Consider the following 20,171-nt stretch of genomic DNA (forward strand, 5'->3'; position numbering starts at 1 on the left):
TGAGAAAATTCCTCAACCGGTAGCCACTGGTGGAAAAACACCTCAACCGGTTGAGGGATTTTCTCAACCGGTTGATGAATTTTCTCGACCGGTTGAGGATTTTTTCCACCAGTGGCTACCGGTTGAGAAATTGTCTCAACCGGTTGAGAAAATTCCTCAACCGGTAGCCACTGGTGGAGAAATCCCTCAACCGGTTGAGGAATTCCCTCAACCGACACCTTTGTTTCATATGAATTACACATCATATTGATTACTTTCCTATAGTTAACTCATAACCACCTAATTTGTCAAACTTTAACCACAATTGAATTTAATTAAATCCGCATAATTAACCGTTTTATTCGACATGATATAAATGAATCGTTTTCTCCATTTACCAATCATTTTATCACTTGTAATCAATTAAATTATAAATGTAGAGGATATTGCAGTCTATCAATCAACTTGACTCTTGATCAAAATTCAAACTTTTCATTAAATAGTCAAGTTAAAAGTACACATTACTGGAAGCGATAACGTCAACTAATAAAAATACTGATTTAATACCTACCATCCCTTACTCCGTTAAGGAATAAAAAAAAGGTTGCATTTCCACCATATTTGGATATTTGTTTGGATCCCCACCTTGACATGGTGTTGTCATATTTTGTTCATGTTGCTGAAATCCTGCTATCTGCACATGCACATTCCATTGTTTTTTTCAGCTGTCCAATTCCATTCCAATTAATTAAACCTAATCATTAAATAATGCATAGCTCAAATTCATGTCAAAAGTGTTTCTTTATTCCCGATCTTACATTATTAAGTTCACCACAATCTATGTACATGTCAGATCGGTCATTCGACAAATGCTCCCCTAACATTCCCTGCATTTTTCAAAAATTAAGTGTTGTCAATTATTATTGAATTAGATGTTATCAATGTTTGGAAATTATATAACAAGCCTATTGTACATACATGTATGCTTGCAAAAATGTCAACTGATGAATTTGTTGAAGGCATCATTTCCATTTGAATGTCACATTGGGAAGACAAATTAGTTTCCTCCTACGTACTCATAATGCCATCAAAACAATTATGCAAGTCATTTATTTAAGTACACCTACCAAAATTAATCTTAGGGGCAATTTTTAATTGAATATGACATACCATATAACCCGGCTGAGCATTTTCAGGGATTGTAGCTTCTGGACACTTTCGAATTGTGTGACCCACTCTTTTACAACGACTACATCGTCTTCCCTTTTGAACATTCATTGCCACTTTGCCTGGATTCCCTTTAGTCTTCACAATATTTGGATCACGAACTTGGTTATTGCTTGTCGCTCCATCTGCAGCTATTTTCTTCCCTTTCAAATTATAGTTATAGAGTTCCTCCATTCTCGCCGTCAAATTTTGTATTTCATTTTTGGCCTCTATAAATGAAGATGACGTATCTGACGCAAAGTAGGAGAGCTTGTTGTACATCGAACTCAATGAACCATATCGTACAAACCGATCCATGTCGTTATCCGTCTCATTCACTCGTACTGATCTTGTATACACCTTTGCTAACTTTGTCCACCTCTTCATAATACATGACTGAGGAATCTCTTCCAAATGCTCCACCTTCATAACCACCACCATGTGGCAACATGGGATGCCAATTGACTCAAACATCATGCATGAGCATTTTAATGTTACAATATCCGGGCAAAATTGTACTTCCCAATTTAAGTTCGGGTGTCTGAACTTAGATAATGTGTATGCCCGCATTGAATGATCACTTACAAGACCTACCACAAAGAATAACTCTGCATTCTTCATCTCCTCACAAAATTTAAGGAAAGATTCTTTCGTGTATACCGTCGCAGCATGATTTTCAATTATAGATAGTTTGGTTGAAAGCACTGGTGAAGAATTGTTCGACTCGAACTCTGCCTTTGCCTTGTTTTGCCGTATTCTCATTATGGCTCTATCAAATTGTTGTACAAACTCATACAGTCGCAAACGAATTTTTAAGAATCTATTTAGATATGCATTCATACTCTCACACCTTTGTGTGGTTCTCATCCCTCCAAAGAAATTTCCACGTAAATACGCCTCTGCCCATCTTTTACGTTTCCCATATATCTCGGTCACCCAACATTCTCATTAAGTCCCAAATTTGCAACCATTTCATGCCAAACCTTTTCAAATTCTGCTTCATTCCCACGCATGAACATGCACCTTGCAAATATGCTTGAGAAATCCTTAATATGCACATTCGTGAATGCATTTCGTTGCAAATGCATGAACACAATCGATGACACGTATCGGGTAATAGTTTTTTGATTGCCTTACGCATAGCTTTATCCCCATCGGTTACAACAGATATGGGTTTCTTATTCATCATTGCCTCAAGAAATGTCTCCAACACCCATTCATATGTCCCAACACTTTCATCTATCAATAACGCACAACCAAATACAACAGTTTGGTGGTGATGATTAACACCGACCAACACTACTAGAGGCTTTTTATAGGCATTTGTCCTATAGGTTGTGTCAAATGCTAGGACATCTCCAAAACACGCATAATCCATTCGAGCAGTTGAATCAGCCCAAAACAAATTTGCTAGTCGACTTTCTTCATCAATGTTGAATTTATAAAAAAATGAAGAATCCATTTCTGCCTTTCCACACAAATAAGCCAATGCCGCTTCTGCATCACCGTCTTTAATTTCACTTCTACGCATTGCATCAACATGATTGTATATATCTTTTTGTGTGAAACCGACGTGCTCATGTCCCCTGATTGTTTGACCATATAGTCCATAATTTGTGTGTTTTAACACCTACTTTACGCAAAACATCAACTTGTGCCTTATCTGGATTACTTATTGTTCGATGAGACCGAAGGAATTGTGTGTTGATAGCATCGACCAAATTATGATTATGATCTCCTATAAATTCCTTTACAATCCACTTTCCATCTTTCCTATTCAAGCCTACACGAAATGCAGCTTCACATCCAACTCTACTCAATGATCGTGGCTCACGCTGTCGCTTGTCATTTTCAATAAACTTTGTCGCTCGCTGTCCTTCTCTAGAACACACCCACTTTCGAGATATTATATCTCCATTCTTGTCTCGCTTCAAATCATCTTTTCGAATACTAAATCCGGCTACTTTTGCTAACATGTTGTAAAATGTTCCAGCCTCATCTATGCAATCGAATTGCAATTTGTAGACTTCTTCATCTGAAATACCCTTCAACACCTTCTCTTTCAAACCGTTTCCACCCAGGTGGTAAGTGCCACCGATAAATGCATCGTCATTGACGACGTCCTCCTCTTTCACTTCAAACTCCCGCTTGATTGTTTTCTCCTTCACCGATTGCATCATCTACATTACATAAATAACGTAAAAAAGTGCCCCAATAATACTTTAACAAATTATCATATCACTTTTGTATCAATTGATTGCATACTTGAAGATAAACCGAATTCGACAACGTCATCTATTCTCATTTTTTGATACAAATTGAGAATTTGAGAAATTATAGAACCGGTTTAGACTGCACACGTGATAATTTCCCCATGATTTTCAATTTAAAAGGTCATATGTTGCAAAATTGATACTTCTCTGCTATACACAATCATAAGCAATACTTTTAAAATCATTAAATATCACTTAAAAATCATTATGTTGAGGAAATAACTTGTGAAAATGCAAATGCGACACCAATACCCTAAAAAGATGGCGTTAGACAATGATCGACGTCTGACATCTATACAGAAACGCACCATAATTTATATTGACCTTAGACAACCAAGTGAAGTAATAGTTAAATTCAACTTCCTAGACATGGTTCTGCTGTTGAGGCTAAGGTTGTAGTGCTTTTGGAGGTCCTTGTTCAAGACCAATATTTCAGATTGTCCAACTTTTTTGTGGTAGGGGATGGTGTTGTTGGTCTTGATGAGCATAAAAAAAACAATCGGTACAATTGTTTGGTTCCTCGTAAACCAAATCTATTCTCTTCCCTTGCTCTAAGCTATTATAATGTGGAAGAAAGTGGTTGACCTACAATTCACCGGATGCATTTTGATGTGCTTACAAAATTCGGCAGTGTCTACCGGTTGAGAAAATCTCTCAACCGGTCTTATTAACCGGTCGACCGGTACATCTTAACTGTTATACATGTTAACGCGTAGCTAATTGTTTCTTTTCGTTGTTCATTTCATTAAGGCCTTCATTCCTTATCAGAACGTTAGAATGTTGCCCTATTTAGGCATACTATGTTAACAAAAATTCCATCATTAATCTTAGTTGCCATCTTCAAGGAGTTTGTCAGTCACAATAATTACTACCTCTCATGCACATTCTTTAAAAACATGGAAAATCACTTTTATATAATTCTATGTAAAAGCATGGAAGCTTTTGGGTACACCGCCAAACTAATTCCAAACTTACCCCATATTGGGAGTCAATAATACACATTTCTTAAGGTTGATTCTCTCCTTTTAAGTCAGTTGAATATGTATTACCCTATAATTTTGATGATTGTGTGATTTTTACAGCCAACATGAATCACTTATATTAAATAAATTAATGTCAACTGTTCAACAGATCAGTGATGCATATTACTAACAATGTGCTATAGACAATCAAAATCCAAACTCTTTAACATCATTACATACCATTTAAAAATCAGTACTAGGTTTTGGGAAAATTTCCCCATACATTTGAAAGATGAGGGCATTCAGCTTAAAAAATGTATTATGGATTTGTTTACCTATTCTTTATTGAGTTAAAGATCATACCGTTAAAATGGAAAGTCCAAGTGTGATGCAGCTTCACCTGAAGATTTGTCTTCTGGATGTTTTTTGTAACCTGTTCTCCAACATATATCAGACCTCGTTCAGTCTCCAAGCTCCTTACAATATGTTCCCTTCCAAATATATACTAACATATGTATGTGGTTGGTTGATGGAGTTATTACATATTTTAATAGGCTGCCACATGTTGAAAACCAACCACCACAATGGTACACTTAGTGGTTGATAGTTTGGATAGTTGCACCAGTTTTTTATGTGCCATTAAATATAGCATTTATATCAGGTGGGAAAGTCAGCCTAATGTTGATATTTTTTGACCCATTTGAAATGGATATATGTATAACTTAACAAAATATAAAGGGGAGATATGGACTTAATTGATAATATTGACATTTCTTACTGTTGTTTAGCCCATTTATTGTAACTATGTTTTCATACCGTTTCCTACTTACTATATTTTTTATCAATTAACGTGATTTATTTTTAATTAATGCTTCCTAATATATCCTAGATATGAGAAAGGTTAGTTAATTAGACTTATTTACGTAAAATGAAATATGTTATGATATTCTACTAATGGAAATTTTAAATAAATTCAGATTCATTAATTTATTTACTCACCATGGTATATCGTACTTATTCGAACAATTTGTCATACAACCATTATTAATTTTAATGGCCCTATGGTACTATATGTTAGTTAATTACAATTTTAATCTAATAGGTGTGACTATATCTTAGTGAGTTCATTATACTATATTTTTTCATGAATTAACGTAATTTATTTTTAATTAATGCTTCATAATATATCATAGATATGAGAAATGTTAGTTAATTAGACTTAATTACGTAAAATGAGATATGTTTTGATATTCTACTTATGGAAATTTTAAATAAATTCAGATTCATTAATTTATTTCACTCACCATGGTATTTCGTACTTATTCGAACAATTTGTCATACAACCATAATTAATTTTAATGGTCCTATGGTACTATATGTTAGTTAATTACAATTTTAATCTAATAGGTGTGACTATATCTTAGTGAGTTCATTATACTATATTATTTCATGAATTAACGTAATTTATTTTTAATTAATGCTTCATAATATATCCTAGATATGAGAAATGTTAGTTAATTAGACTTAATTACGTAAAATGAGATATGTTATGATATTCTACTTATGGAAATTTTAAATAAATTCAGATTCATTAATTTATTTCACTCACCATGGTATATCGTACTTATTCGAACAATTTGTCATACAACCATTATTAATTTTAATGGCCCTATGGTAGTATATGTTAGTTAATTACAATTTTAATCTAACAGGTGTGACTATATCTTAGTGAGTTCATTTTGCTATATTGTACATATCAGAAAGGTTGTCATATTTTATTTTCCTTAATATAAATTTTGTGAAATTAACTTCAATTAATTTATTTAAGGTACATCAAAATATTTATTCTTTTAATCCATTATAGGTTAAATGAGCTCATATGGAATATATAAAAGTGTAGCAAATATAATGTAAGACATTAAGCTAATTAAATAGAAATTATAAGTTCATAAACTGGATGTCTTTCCATATACTAAGAAGGTCGACCGACGTTCAAACCACTTGTAACCCTCAGCCCCTTTGTCTTCTACTCCATTCTTCTTCATCCTCGCGCAAGATCTGAACCCGTCCGTCTTCCACTCCAGTCTTCTTCATCCTCACGCAATACCTGAAGGCCACTCGGAATCTTCATGGCTCCAAAACGAGCACCGGTCGAAGCATCCTCCACCGGTTGAAAGGGAAGAAAACGGCGGTATCAAGGATGCGCAGGACCAAGAAAAATACCTCCGACCGACAACAAGCCAGCCCAGCAACCACCACACCTCCGATGGAGCAAAAGCACCACCAACAAAGGAAAACGGCCGGCCGTCGAAGCAAGTCGGAGGTTCGTAAGAAGGCCACCTTTGATCGATCTACGTTCGCAACCCCTGACCTAGCCCAACGATTTCATCTTCATTTTGCGAATCGGACCGTAATCCCGGGTAGGAACATTGATTTTGCAAAGCTCAGTTATTTCCATTTCGATGTGCTTTTCGCGAAAATGGGTTGGCTTCCTATTGTCTCCGTCAAAGAGTTCGTTTTTCCCAAGGTTGTCAAATGTTTCTACTCCAATATGACATTCGAAGATGAAGGACCCATTACTACCACGATTAACGGTGTACAGATCGTTTTGGTGTTGCTGAACTTTGTCAGATTTTAGACATTCCAAATGAAGGGGTTTGTTTGTATGAAGCCAAGAAGTGGCCAAGGGTGGAAGGTTTCAAACCTGCAGAAGCTCTACAGAGGCTATGTGGATACCGAGATCTAGTAGACCAACTTCTCATTTGTTGACTGTGTTGAGTCGTATCCTACATCACATGATATCGTACATTTTCATCCCTAAAGGAGGGCACCGAGATGATGTATCTTTCTTGGAGGCTTTTTTGGTTGACAGCATTCTCACAGAAAGAAAGGTTAATATTGGTTACATAATTTTCCAACACATGAAAGCATGTTCAATCAGCGAAGATTCAGTTCTCCCCTATGGCATGTTTATCACAAAGATTGTCAAATACTTCAATGTCAATTTGCGCAATGAGACAGACGGGAAAAAACTCAAATCATTTGATACATATGATCGGGCTTCACTTCGGCGCATGCATTTTGTTCGGAAGAAAGATGGTTCATGGGCAAGGAAGTCTTCCGTTCCCCCCTCAGAGGTTGATGTGTCTTCAGACAATGGGTCCTCGAGGATGAAGAATATGCAGATCAGGATGTACAGGGAAGAACTTCTGCAAAAGCAAATGTCACACAAATACCGTCAACAGGTGGTGTAAGAGCTAGGGCGTTAACAAATCATCCTTCACTAATTGGACCGGACGACTCTGAGGCATCAGATAACCTCAATGCCCAGATTAGCTCCCTTCGTACCCGCTTGGAGGAGATTGTATTAGCCAATGACCGACGTTTGACATCTCTGGAGAATCGCATTGATGGTTTACACGAGGAAGTGAAAGAGGGTATGCAAGTTATACGAGGGCAGCATGATGAGATGATGGTCTTCTTGCGATCCCACTTCCCGCTTCATGGACCAGACCATATATGACCCCTTCTACATTTTGTACTAGTTTTATAGTTATTAAAGTTTCATTCTGTTTTTGGACATTTGGCTAATATAAATGACCTTTTGTAATTATGACTTCTCGTATTACTTATGGATGTAGTGATCGACCATTCACATAAATGGCGTAAATGTATTCGCTCAATGCTGATGATGATGTATTTTCTTCTACATGTATATGTTATATCTAGCTTATTTTGTTTATAGCTCTTCATATATAGGTTATTTTCATCTCTTTAAACCTTCTTCTGTAGATTTAAAATTGTTGGTGGACATCACATAATTTAGGTTCCCATTTGGGTGCCATTAAATATTGAGTCTGTAATCCCTGGTTTCGGATGGCAAAAGGAAGGTTATGCCTATTTCCATCAAAAGCATAGAAGAATCATGCGTTAGGAAGGTTATATTGAGTATTGGTTCCTCGTAAAACGTATGTATTCTCCTCCCTTGCTCTAATCTACTATAATGTCTACGAATATGGTGAGGGTACTATTTTTTTTTTTCATAAAACTTGGGCAGTTTCAACTGGTTGAGGCAATGCATCAACCGGTATTAGTTTGTTTTGCTACCGGTAGCAAGTGGCCAATTTGGTTTTGCAAAAAAAAAATTGGCAGTGTCAACCGGTCGAGAAACAGCCTCAACCGGTCGCAAATTGGTTCTCAACCGGTAGCCACTGTCCATTTTGGGAAGTGCATCAAAAATGACCAGTGTGTACCGGTCGAGGTCCAAGGTCATCCGGTTGAACAAAACCGGTCGACCGGTTTAGCCTTAATACATTGTATGGCACTTTGTGATGGCACTTTACTTGCAGTGAAACAAAATCTTGATTTGGATTCTCAAGGGGATGAGGAATTTTTGCTACCGGTAGCAATTTGCCATTTTTGCGTTTGGAAAAAAAAAATTTTGTTTCAACCGGTCGAGATAATGCATCAACCGGTTGAATGTTGTTTTGCTACCGGTAGCCACTGGACATTTTGGGTGGTGCATCAAGAAATGACCAGTGTCTACCGGTCGAGTGCACAAGTCAACCGGTTGCAAATAAACGGTCGACCGGTTACTCATTGCTGTATTTGTGGTTTTCTACTCTAGAGAAAAAGTGAAGAACAAAATTCTTAAGATATGTGATGCTTTTGGAGCAAATCGCTACTCTTTTCCTGAAGACCTTGGAAAACAAGCTCAAATGATCATTGAGATATGTAGATTACATATCTTTGTATGACATTGAGAATTATTCCTTTAATTTGATATTCTAACTTCAGATCAACAAGAATAGTAAATCAACTGACAAAGGACCAGTTTACACTAAAAGTGGTTTTATTTTTAGTTAGGATTAAAACTTAGTCTTGCTAGAAGATTAAAGGACTTGATGGTCCAGTTGTAGACGAATTTTCACCATTTTTATGCAGTGGCTGTTAGTGCTGGTTGCAGTTAATATTGCTCATTTAGTCAATAAAAATTGCTGTAGAGACACTTCTAAGTTCTAACTAACTGGGGGATGATTAAAATTAGGGAGCGAGTGAGCTGGTTTGACTGTGGATTAGAGGGTGATTGGTAGATCAACTTAATGACTTAAAGTGACTTAATAACTTAATTTTAAGTAATCAAGTAGATTAAACACATTTGCTAAAATAACTTAATATCACAACTTAAAAGTTAAAAATGATTTTAAGTATTAATTCAAAATAGTTAACTTATTCTTAATCCCAATTTTTTTTTTTTTTTTTTGTCTTATTTGCCCACATCTATGACTTTAAATTCATAATTCACTTTTTCTAGTAAGTATTTTAAGCTTATCTTACAAATCTATAATACTTTTAAGTATAGATGTTTAATAAACAATTTATTGCTTAAAATTAATGAAAATAAATATTAGTTAAATTTTTTAATTATAAACATTAATTACAACTAACGGGGTAAATATGTCAATTCAATAACTTAAAATAAATTTTAAGTTAATTTTACCAAACAACTTAATACTTAAAATAACAAATAAGTAATAAGTTTTAAATTAACAGCTTAAAAACAATTTAATCTAAAGTTAACTTAAGTCATTAAGTAATAATTATTAAGTTTTACCAAGCACCCACTTAATTATCTGTTTGACTTTTGGAGTGATGTACTCTTCCCATAGCATCATTCTCAGCAAATTCAGGACAATCATTTCATAGCAGGTGGTTATGACACTTTCAAACCTACAATAATGAAGCAGTATTATGGTAAAAATCATAGCATGTACCACATGATATGGTCTTCGCATGATCCTCACCTCATTTAAATTCAGGATGATCATCTGATGGCAGTTGGTCTGCTACTATCAAGTATCAGCCTAGAAAGGTGAAGCTGTACTACTGAACACCCATGTACATATTATGACATTTTATTGATATGGCCACAAGAAGGACATAAATTAATTTGTGGTTCATGGGTTTTCCTGGTTTTTTTACTCAAGGATGAGTAAGAAAGGATGGTCTTTACTGGAATAGTGGAATTCAAATGCACATCATATTCCCTTGAAAAGTTTCGTGCATAGGCAAGCATGCCTATGATTAAGAATATGTTGCTTTCTCTTTGTGCATTCTCATGATATTCTTACTATCATGAGTTCATTTTCTTTTCTCAGGTATCTATTCTGTGCATTGAGATCTCTTTTCTTCAGTCAAAATAGTTGAATTACGTGCAATGACATCTCTTTTCTTGTCAATCAGACATGCCACATCAATTTCATTCATGCTACACTACAAACTCCTTTTTCCTTGTATTATTCATCAATATTTGTCTCTTTTCATATTACATTGCAGTTCTTTGGAGATTGCCTTATTACATTCCTTGTATCTTTCTGTGTTTCTTGTGTAACATTTCGACCTTTATGATATGAAATGATATCTGTATCCACTTCAAATTTTAGGTTTCAGGAAGACTGTCAGAGCTAAACACCACAATAGATGTTGGACTGTTGCACCGTGGCAATTTGTTACAGACCATAGCGATCAATTTGAGCAGTGGAACCTTTTGGTTGTTCTATTTTACTTGATGGAATTTTAATTTTGTAGTTGATGTAGCATGGACAAATGTATTTCTGTGCTTACCTAAAAGTCAAATACTTCATCTTAAATTCATAGATGCAGGATTGCGATTTATTTAAATTATTTTCAGTCATTGATATGGTTCTTTTTAACCTTAAGCTGAGGAAGGAAAAATCCATCTACCATACTCTAAACATGCTTAGCATGATGTAACGAAAAAATGTCTTGTAGCAGAGGGGTGGAGTCCCACTTTTGCAACAAAACAGGTAGTTTGCCTTCATTGCATGGATGTTTTGATGGGATGGTTGTGATCCAACATGAACATATTCTGGACCTGATTTTTGCAGATTCAGGATGCATTGCAGCGGGCAACATTTGACTCCAACTCACAAGTTGGAGCCATTTTCCAGTTTTGCATACGATAGAGTCGCCACCAACTTATTTCCGCACTAACAAATTTACTTATGCTTTTCAGGAAATTGTTGATGCATATGGCTTAGTTCCACTCAGATTGTTTTTACTGCTCTTTATTAGTTAAGGTAACAATTATGCATTAATAATGCATGTGCATGAGAATATCAGGAGTACTACTACCAAGCAAACCCTGTCCTAACCCTTTGGGATTGTCTCCATGATCCTGTTTTCCATTACATTTAAGGATAACAGTCAGGGTGGGTTTGGGGACTGGGCAGCCTAATCATAACCTGTTTTTAAACTGCAACATGTGCCAATATGGTATTAGAATAGAGAAGGCGATGAAGTAGGCTGGGGGGCCTTCTGAGGAATTGTTTTAGTTTTTAATTTTCCAATTAACCACATAAATGCCATACAGACTGATTGTAGTGTACATAACAGGTTAAGCTGGCATGGAGAAGGTCCTTATAAGGCTATTTGTTGTCTAAAATAATCAATGTGTGAACATTTTCAACCATTGAACCCTCTTTTTAAAATTGGGAGACCTCCTTTTAATTGAATAGGCATGTAAAATGTACGACATTGAACCTATTTCTGATGATGTTTCCTTGTAAATATGAGGCTCCTAACATTCAAAGAAGTCTACATTGCTTGTAATATTAAACATAATATGAACCTGTAATAGTCCTTACTAGTTGCCTTCGTATTTCTTTGCTCTTCCATGTTACATGTAAAGGTTGTAGACGTCAAGGAGTCTACATTAGACCTCTAAAGTATTTATATTAAACTACTTTTAAGTTAAGAACTAAACCACTTTTAAGTTAAATATCATTGATAAATAGTGTTAGTTTATTCAATAAATAAAAATGACCCAATTTTTTTATTCTCTACTAGTTACCAACCGGTCCGAGAAAATGGATCAACCGGTAGCTGAACGTTGTTTTGTACCGGTAGCCACTGGTCATTTTGGGAGGTGCATCAATAAATGACCATGTCTACCGGTCGAGTGCACAGTTCAGCCGGTTGCAGAAAACCGGTCGACCGGTTACTCATTAATACACTAGGGTGCTATATGGTTGCCTGCTTGCATAATTATCGTACTAAGTTTTCGCCATCTTTGTCCTTATTAAAACCATTCTTGAGTTACTATTTCAATTCGATTTTGGCACAATTAGATCATCTCAAAATAATTGTGTAACTTGTGAATTAGGTAATGGAAGTTCCTTAAAAGAGACTTCAGATTGACCTCCTCTCGTTGGTGCTGAAAATGGATCACAGAGATTTTAATGCAGATGTTGGCGTAGATACGATATGTATGTTGCCTATTTTCACCTGAACCTGGTTGAGACTCCATGAATTAATTCTCAACCACTTTCAATTTGACTCAACTTGATCTTACCTTGTGTTTTCTCACAGCAGTCCTTGAAAAAGTGTTTATGTTTTACAAACTGACCAGGATGAGCCAAGGTTCAGTGTTTATGTTTATGCTGTGACTGATTTTTTTAGCTAATTTAAACATCCCTCTGTTATGGCAGTTATGCAAGGAGATTCACTGCCACAACAGTAAGACTGAAACATAATATTATAGAAGTTGTTTTGTTTCCAGGTTAAGTTAGTTCAATATTATTAATTGGCTTTTTGATGCAGCTTCCTCTTAGGGCCTGGGCTTTGCAAGCAGTGCTGGAATATTTCAAGCAATTTTATGGCAACCCTCCAATCAACATCCATGAAAATGGTTTTTCTCTATCTCTTAAATATGTTCTGGTAGTTTTACATTAGAGAATAATGGTTCAAGTTCAAGTGGACCATATTATGCAAACCTGACTCAAGTATTTTGTTGGGGTTAGCAGACAGGGGTGAGGTTCACTGGGGCCAGCAAATCCCATTTTCTTTTCATCTTGAGTCATCGTCTGACAGTCGAACTTTGTATGCTATGTGTCACCAGATCAACAAACACCCCATAATGCATCCTTAGATGACCTGGGAAGAGTGAAATATTTGCAGGAATACATTGGGAGTGTGCTTGATGCAGTAAGGTATGTCTATTTCTGATACAGCCTTGATACAATTAACTTGTAGAAATTGCTTTTCATTCCTTTGATTCACTTCTAAATGAGCTCCTTCAAAAATTTTCTTTGAAATGGTACATAAGCTCTTATTCCCCTGACCTGGTTTTCTATTATCCTTCTTTCATTGTGCTTTGCTACCTTTTTCATTGGAAGGTTATGGGCTTTTCTAGGTTCGTTCTTAATTTTTAGCCCTGTATTGAAATCATCCTCCAAAAAATCTGTTCCCCGAGACGGAAAAACAGAATTATCAATCTATATAACACATTGATAGGATGAAGTAATGCAAGACAAACCAAAATTATCCCCTACCGTAACAAGGAAACATGATGACTAAACATCAGCACATCCACTAATTTTTTTTTTTTTTATACGTAAGAAATTGTATTAAAAAGGCGCGAAAATAGAGCAATGTAAAACACGAAGAATCAATTGATAAAAATATCATATCATATATATATGGAAATCTCACATGTACAATAACATAGATATGACATTGATAATAATGATATGCATGAGAGACTCCTAGATCCTATACATCCTAGATCCTAGATCCTATAAATATCTCCCCCTTTAGCAACATAAAAAAGAAACGAAGGGGGATCCGAAACACACTCAAGGCTGAGGAGGCGGTGGTGGAAACACAGAACGTAGGTAAGCCATCATCTCCTCATGCTGACTCTCCTGGCGGCTCTCAAGCCGCTCAATCCTCTCTACAAGATGCTCAAACTGAGAGGTGAAGGCGGCCTCAGACTGATCGATGTGATCATCTATGGAAGAAAAACGGGTATCATGCACTCCTAACTCCTCCATTCGAGAGAGCTGATCTGTGCTGACAAGTCCATCCAGGGTGGATAATCAGGAGCATGAGGAGCCTGAGATGGTAGCTCGGTAAATGATGGCTGCGATGAAGGGCCTGCTGTGAAGGACGGCTCAGTCATCATAGGCTTGGATAAGGTGGCCTCAAAATGAATCCCCTCTACTGATGTGGAGGCGGAATGTCAACATCGGGCCCTCTCTGCTCAAAGTCCCTCTGAGGGTCCAACCCATCCTCCATCTCTCTGATCTCGGCCTCCTCCTCTACTCCTGGGTGTATCTGATCATGTCCGCGAGCCTGTCGCTCGGCTTTCCTAACCCATGAGCCATCGGGTGCCTTCTCGAACTTCATGCGCCCTAGAGACTGCGCATCATACGTGTCATAAGTGGTGGGGGCCTCAAAATCTGTCTCTCTACTCAAGTCGATCCTGGCATCCTTGAAAGCACGGGTAAGGAATCGGCCATATGGGAGTACACGTGTCGAGCTCTTAACACAGGAGATCATGTGCATCATCATAAGGTAGCCAACATGAATCCGTCTCCCGGTGAGGATCGAGTCAACAATGAAAGCCTCGAGATAGGAGACCTCGTCTCGATGACCTCCACGTGGCAAAAGAATCGAACAAATCATATGGTGAAGGACTCGGCTAGTCACTGTCAAGCTGTGTGCCGATGGTTTTCCCATCCCTTGAGGATCGGCAAGTCCGCACAACCTCTGAACAGCCTCTCTAGGCTCAAATCCCGGCACAGTGGGCCACACCTTGGCCTCATAAACACGGAGTCCAACCGAAGGGATGTCGAGAATGCGGCAGATGCTCTCGGGACTCAAACGGATCTCAACGCCTCTCACAGTGGATAATACGGGTCCTCCAACCTCGTAGGTCGCCCGAGAATAGAAAGCCCGTACCAGAGTCGGGAAGACGGGCTCAAAGATCGTCACTACGAGCAGCCACTCCATCCGTCCGAACAACCCCTCAAAGCCAAAGTGCTGAAGTTGGGAGAAATTGACACTTCTCCCTGGGATGACTTTCCTCTGAGCAAATTTTTGCTTGTAGCGCTGATAGTCCTCATTCGAACTGAAGAGTGTCGTGTCAAACCTCGCCTTTCGGCGAGCCTCCGTCTGCTCGGGCTGAGATGGCTCAACAGGACGCTTGCTCTGAGCCCTGGAAGTCCTCGTCTCTCTCCGCGGTGCCATCAATGAAGTGAAAGAGGTGAAGAAAGAGTCCAAACAAAGAATGAAATCAAAGAGGAAGATGCAACCACAAACCCGAAACCCTTGACGCCTGGAGATGCACCTCAACAGCCCTCACAGGCGCGGTGAAGAGAGGAGACGCCCTGAAGAGGTGAAACCCTGGGTTTCAAACCAAAACCCTAGCCCAAATCCGTCCCAAAATGAAGTCCCCAGAATGCAAACCGTCCCAAAACTGGCCAAAACCTCTTCGTGAAGCAAGGATATGAAGGGGCGGGAAGCTCTGGAGGCGAAAATGGGAGAAATGAAGCGCGCGGGGGCCGTTTTAAATTCTCTGGCCCGACTAACCGGTCGACCGGTTACACACCCGGTCGACCGTCTGGTCATTTTCTTTGTAAAAAAAGGGAAAAACCGTCTGGTGAGCGCCATGGTGATGGTTGCACCACCATATTTTGAGATGAAGCCATGATTCTGATAACAAGATAAGAGCTCCCATTAAGGCCATCAAAGTAGAGTTTCTGGGAGTCGCCATCACAGCGGAGTGAATAGTCTGGGTCACCACAGTTGGGGTTTATGCTTAGAGGATATGGGACCTGTATGGAGCCACGGTTTGGACAGTCCTTTTGGGAAGAAGAGTGGTGACAGAAGAAAAGAAGAAAGAGAAGAGAGCTACAAAGGAGAGGTCGTTTCATGCTGGGAATAGTTGCCATCGTTTTGCAAGAGCCAAGGGCAGAGCTGAAGGGGTTATGGTATAAGGAAGAAGGAAAGTGGGTATCAAACCAGTTGAGGATGAACCAAAAAACCAAAATCCTTAGGGCATATTTGGATGTGCAATAAAATTGAATTGCTTAACTATGTTTCATATATAACTTTTTGAATAAATTCATAATTGAGATCAATAGCAAACTATGATTTATGACAATGGACCCCTTTTTAAAATGTCCATCTTCTTCATTATGGATGTACTTTTAAAATATGTGCAAAACATAATGTTTTTCCATAATGGTCACATTCAATTTCTAGCTATCATCCAACATGCTCTTAACATCCAGAAAGCAAACTTAAGAAATTGAAACAAGTCACCTCAATTGTTGCATTTGGAGGGATTTCCTGGACTCCTTTACTTCCATATGCTAGCACAGGAGGAACAATTAGTAATCGCTGCAGCCAAAAAAACATCCAATTAATCAGCAAGTGAACTATTGACTTGGATTCTTACTACCTAGTGCAGTATTGAACAGTCAATATTGTGGAGAGGACAAGAAGCTTCCACCAGATTCACCATATAGACAGATAATAACAAATCTCAAGACAACATAAATAAACCATTCTGTGGAGAGTGCAGGCATCAGATACATATGTCACTTACACAATTACATATGGTAAAAGAACAATTATATCTGTGAAACTATAAGAGTTCTCTTTGTTATTGATCTGTTCTGGAGTGGTAATACATTGATATTGAAGAAAAAAGGAATAATGTGGATCATGTCTGAAAAATCTGAACTATAAGTCATGGTAAAGATCATAATTTTCAAGATACCACTGGGGAAATTCATTACCTGGCCTCCTACTTTCATGCCTTCAACACCTAGGTCTAATCCTTTGAGAACAGATCCCCTCTCAGATTGACCTACATCAAATCCATACGGCTGCACCAATAAAAAGAAAAAACATGTTAGGAGCCAAAAGATCGCCTGGGGTGCAAGGACATCTTGTGTGATGATGTTCAGACTTGGCCTACCACAATGCTAAAACCTAATGGGAAATGGTAAGGAACATTGGACTATCTTCCTTATACCCTATTGTTGGTACAGAAGGAGTAAAACTTATGGTTTTAAAAGGAAGAACCAGTGGACCTAAGAAACTACTGTGAGGATGACAACTATTTTGGGGCTTTGTTCACCAGTCTTAGGCACTGCTAGGATGGGTTTTTTTTTTTAAGCAATTAGTTGTTCTAAATGAATCTTGGAGTTAGTTGGTTCACTCTATTGTGATGTCTGTAGATGTCCATTTAGAACTGTTTCTTCTGTATATATATGGAGAATTAACTCTCTTACTACAATTAAGTACACTGACCATTGTGAAAAATTTTGCTACTCAAATCTTAGCGTTCCACCTCCAACACCAAGTCCTTGTCTACTTGTCATACAGGTGATGCCCTTCCACTTAGCAACATAGTGGACCTACAAGATGAGTTTAACACAACTAAATCCATTATATATGGATTTTTCTTGGTAATGGATGACAACAAGAGCGAAATATATTTCTGTAATTTTTTAAGACAACCAAGCATCAATACAATTTCAAATAAAATCTGAAATTCTATGAAACATAAAGCAAATGCATAAAATATAAACTGGTGTAGTGCAAAAGAACACTTTTATTGATTTCTAGACACAACTGCAACTGCCTATGCTTAACCATTCCTAATGACATGTTGAATCAAAATAACTGATTTTCTTGCGGTTCTTGTTAGGCGTGACCATCAGCTATTTCAAATTTAAAATAAGAGCCCAAAAGAAAGTTTAGGAAATAAATTAGAAGTTAGTGATTTTCAAAACAGACATTTACAAATTATTATAAGTATAAAAGTAGAACAACATATGTTCTAACCAGGAAGATGTAAGTCTAAAGCATTTTGGATGAGATCATATCAAACATTTAAGGGTGTCATGCCCAAATGCATTGCAACTAACACATATTTTTTTTTTATGTCTGATATTATTATTGTAACATCTACAAAATTTAATAAAAAAAAGTTATTACAAAATGGTGTATGTAAACCGGTCGACCGGTTATGTTCAACCGGTTGGCTACTTATCTCAACCGGTAGCCACTGCCTCTTTTAGTTGCTGCATTGTCAAAGGGGCAGTGGCTACCGGCTGAGATAAGTAGCCAACGGTTGAACATAACCGGTCGACCGGTTTACATACATCATTTTTAAGTTGTAATTTGTTTAGATTCCTCCATAGATTCGTGTATTGATGGCCCATTTCATATTAGCTTGACGAAGGAAGACATTGATTGGTGCATTACCATATGAAGCAGTTTATGTTGCATTATGACCTGTCAACCTTTGCATGTCTTTCATGCTTCTAAAGGAAGCATCTCTATCAAATTCCATTTCTGCCCTAGATTCACCTTAATTACTCATCAAGTTACCATTAGTAAGTGATGCCTATGTTTTTAGAACCAATGCATGACAATGTGGCAATATAGCCTCTTTCAATGATAATAGCAGTCTCTTTGGACATTTGAGTGCATTGGCATTTGTTATATATAACGGAAGCATCCAAGAATGAGAGCTGTTGATACTTGGTTGTGGAGTGTTTCAATGAGTCTATTTGTGGTAAGGGAAAGTTGTTGCTAAGGCTCACATTGTTCAGGTCCATGTAATTCATCGAATTTGCCACTTTTGATTTCTCTCAGCACCAATACTATACCTGCCATCCATCAGAAACTTGACTCCTTTATGAATCCAGCTACTATAAGTTAAATCAACTTCTTGACTTCAAATTCAGGTACATTCTGGTTCAATTTTTTATCTGCTAGACTTGCTGGTGTCTGGGTTTAACATGGAGTTGTCCCCTGATAAGGAAAGGGTCCTGCTGGACTATACTGCATGCACCATGCAAACACATTTTGATTAGTTTTCAAATGGGGGAAAATAGATAAGAGAAAATTAATGACGTCTGATATGGACTATCCTCTATGATGGGGCTTCTAATATGATAATAGACTCCACCTCCTTGGAGGTATAGAAGGACTCTCTCTCTGTCCATCCCAGTTTACTTTTGCATTTGTTATTTGTTATTTGTTTCAGGCAGAGATGACTTTGAAGCAATTAGAGAACCTTAGCCGTCCCATAATGAAGCAACTTATTCCTCGGGTGGAGCAACTTCCTCCATTATACATGGACTTGGTCAAGGGAAGAGAAGATTTTGCTCCAAAACCTGAAGAAACTCGTCGGGTAGTATGTAAAACCTCTAGCTATTGTTTGATTTATTTAATTCCCTCAGTACACATGGATATGGTTTTTTTCCCTTCATCACTACATGCTTTTATTTTCATTTACAATTTTAATGCTTTGCTGGAATGAGCTAATAATATATGGACAATTTAAGTTATTTTGTCGACTTGTAGAACTTGATTGCCAATATGATTTATCTGAATTCAACTGAAGAACTGTATCACCCTCCCCACCCTGTGGCATGAGTGCATGTCTTGGTACAAACAAATTACATGTGATGGCAACAAGTTTTGGAGTTGGATACAACATGATGCACCTAAAACCTCCTTCATGAAGAGCCATGCAGCTGATGAGTTCCTCAGTTTTAAAATATCTAATTTGATGTTTTGTACTCACCCTAATGTCTCTCTCTCTCTCTCTTGCAAAGGGATGCACTTAGTTTAACATGGAGCATTATTTTCTATTCCTTTTCTATTTTTTTTCCCTCTTTTTGTAAGTTTGAACATGGTTTGAGGGTATTCTGTGTATTTTAGACAAGGAAATGCACAAACAACGAAGCGTTGACCGCGTTGACCGAAATATGGTGGTTGACCGATTCATAAACCGGTCGACCGGTTTGTCGGGGCTGAGAATTTGAAGAGACTCCCGCGCCTCAGTTTCTCAGCCATTACTTCTGGTTCTTCAACCGTTGTGCCGTTCCAGCTGCCCTGAACGGATTTTTGACTCCATAAC

At 37.5% G+C, this 20,171-nt stretch overlaps 1 protein-coding gene across 1 annotated transcript; it reads right to left on the reverse strand.

The window, feature by feature from the left end:
* Positions 1-2,117: 2,117 nt before the first annotated feature.
* Positions 2,118-3,480, reverse strand: LOC117910350 (protein FAR1-RELATED SEQUENCE 5-like). The gene is made up of 4 exons (XM_034824428.1): positions 3,451-3,480; positions 2,940-3,365; positions 2,318-2,815; positions 2,118-2,231 (listed from the first exon to the last, which is right to left on the reverse strand). Exons 1-4 carry the CDS (start codon positions 3,478-3,480, stop codon positions 2,118-2,120), a joined length of 1,068 nt encoding a protein of 355 aa, XP_034680319.1.
* Positions 3,481-20,171: the final 16,691 nt, after the last annotated feature.

The sequence above is a fragment of the Vitis riparia genome, unplaced genomic scaffold, assembly GCF_004353265.1.
Source record: "Vitis riparia cultivar Riparia Gloire de Montpellier isolate 1030 unplaced genomic scaffold, EGFV_Vit.rip_1.0 scaffold720_pilon_pilon, whole genome shotgun sequence".
Lineage (NCBI taxonomy): Eukaryota > Viridiplantae > Streptophyta > Magnoliopsida > Vitales > Vitaceae > Vitis > Vitis riparia.

Excerpts from the sequence above, each read along its gene's own strand:
- LOC117910350 (XM_034824428.1), bottom strand. The coding sequence starts at position 3,480 with ATGACGTTGTCGAATTCGGTTTATCTTCAA. Across the intron at positions 2,816-2,939 it reads GGAAAGATGGAAAGTGGATT|GTGTTAAAACACACAAATTA; the intron begins GTAAAGGAATTT and ends TGCGTAAAGTAG. Across the intron at positions 2,232-2,317 it reads GGGATAAAGCTATGCGTAAG|GATTTCTCAAGCATATTTGC; the intron begins GCAATCAAAAAA and ends GTGCATATTAAG.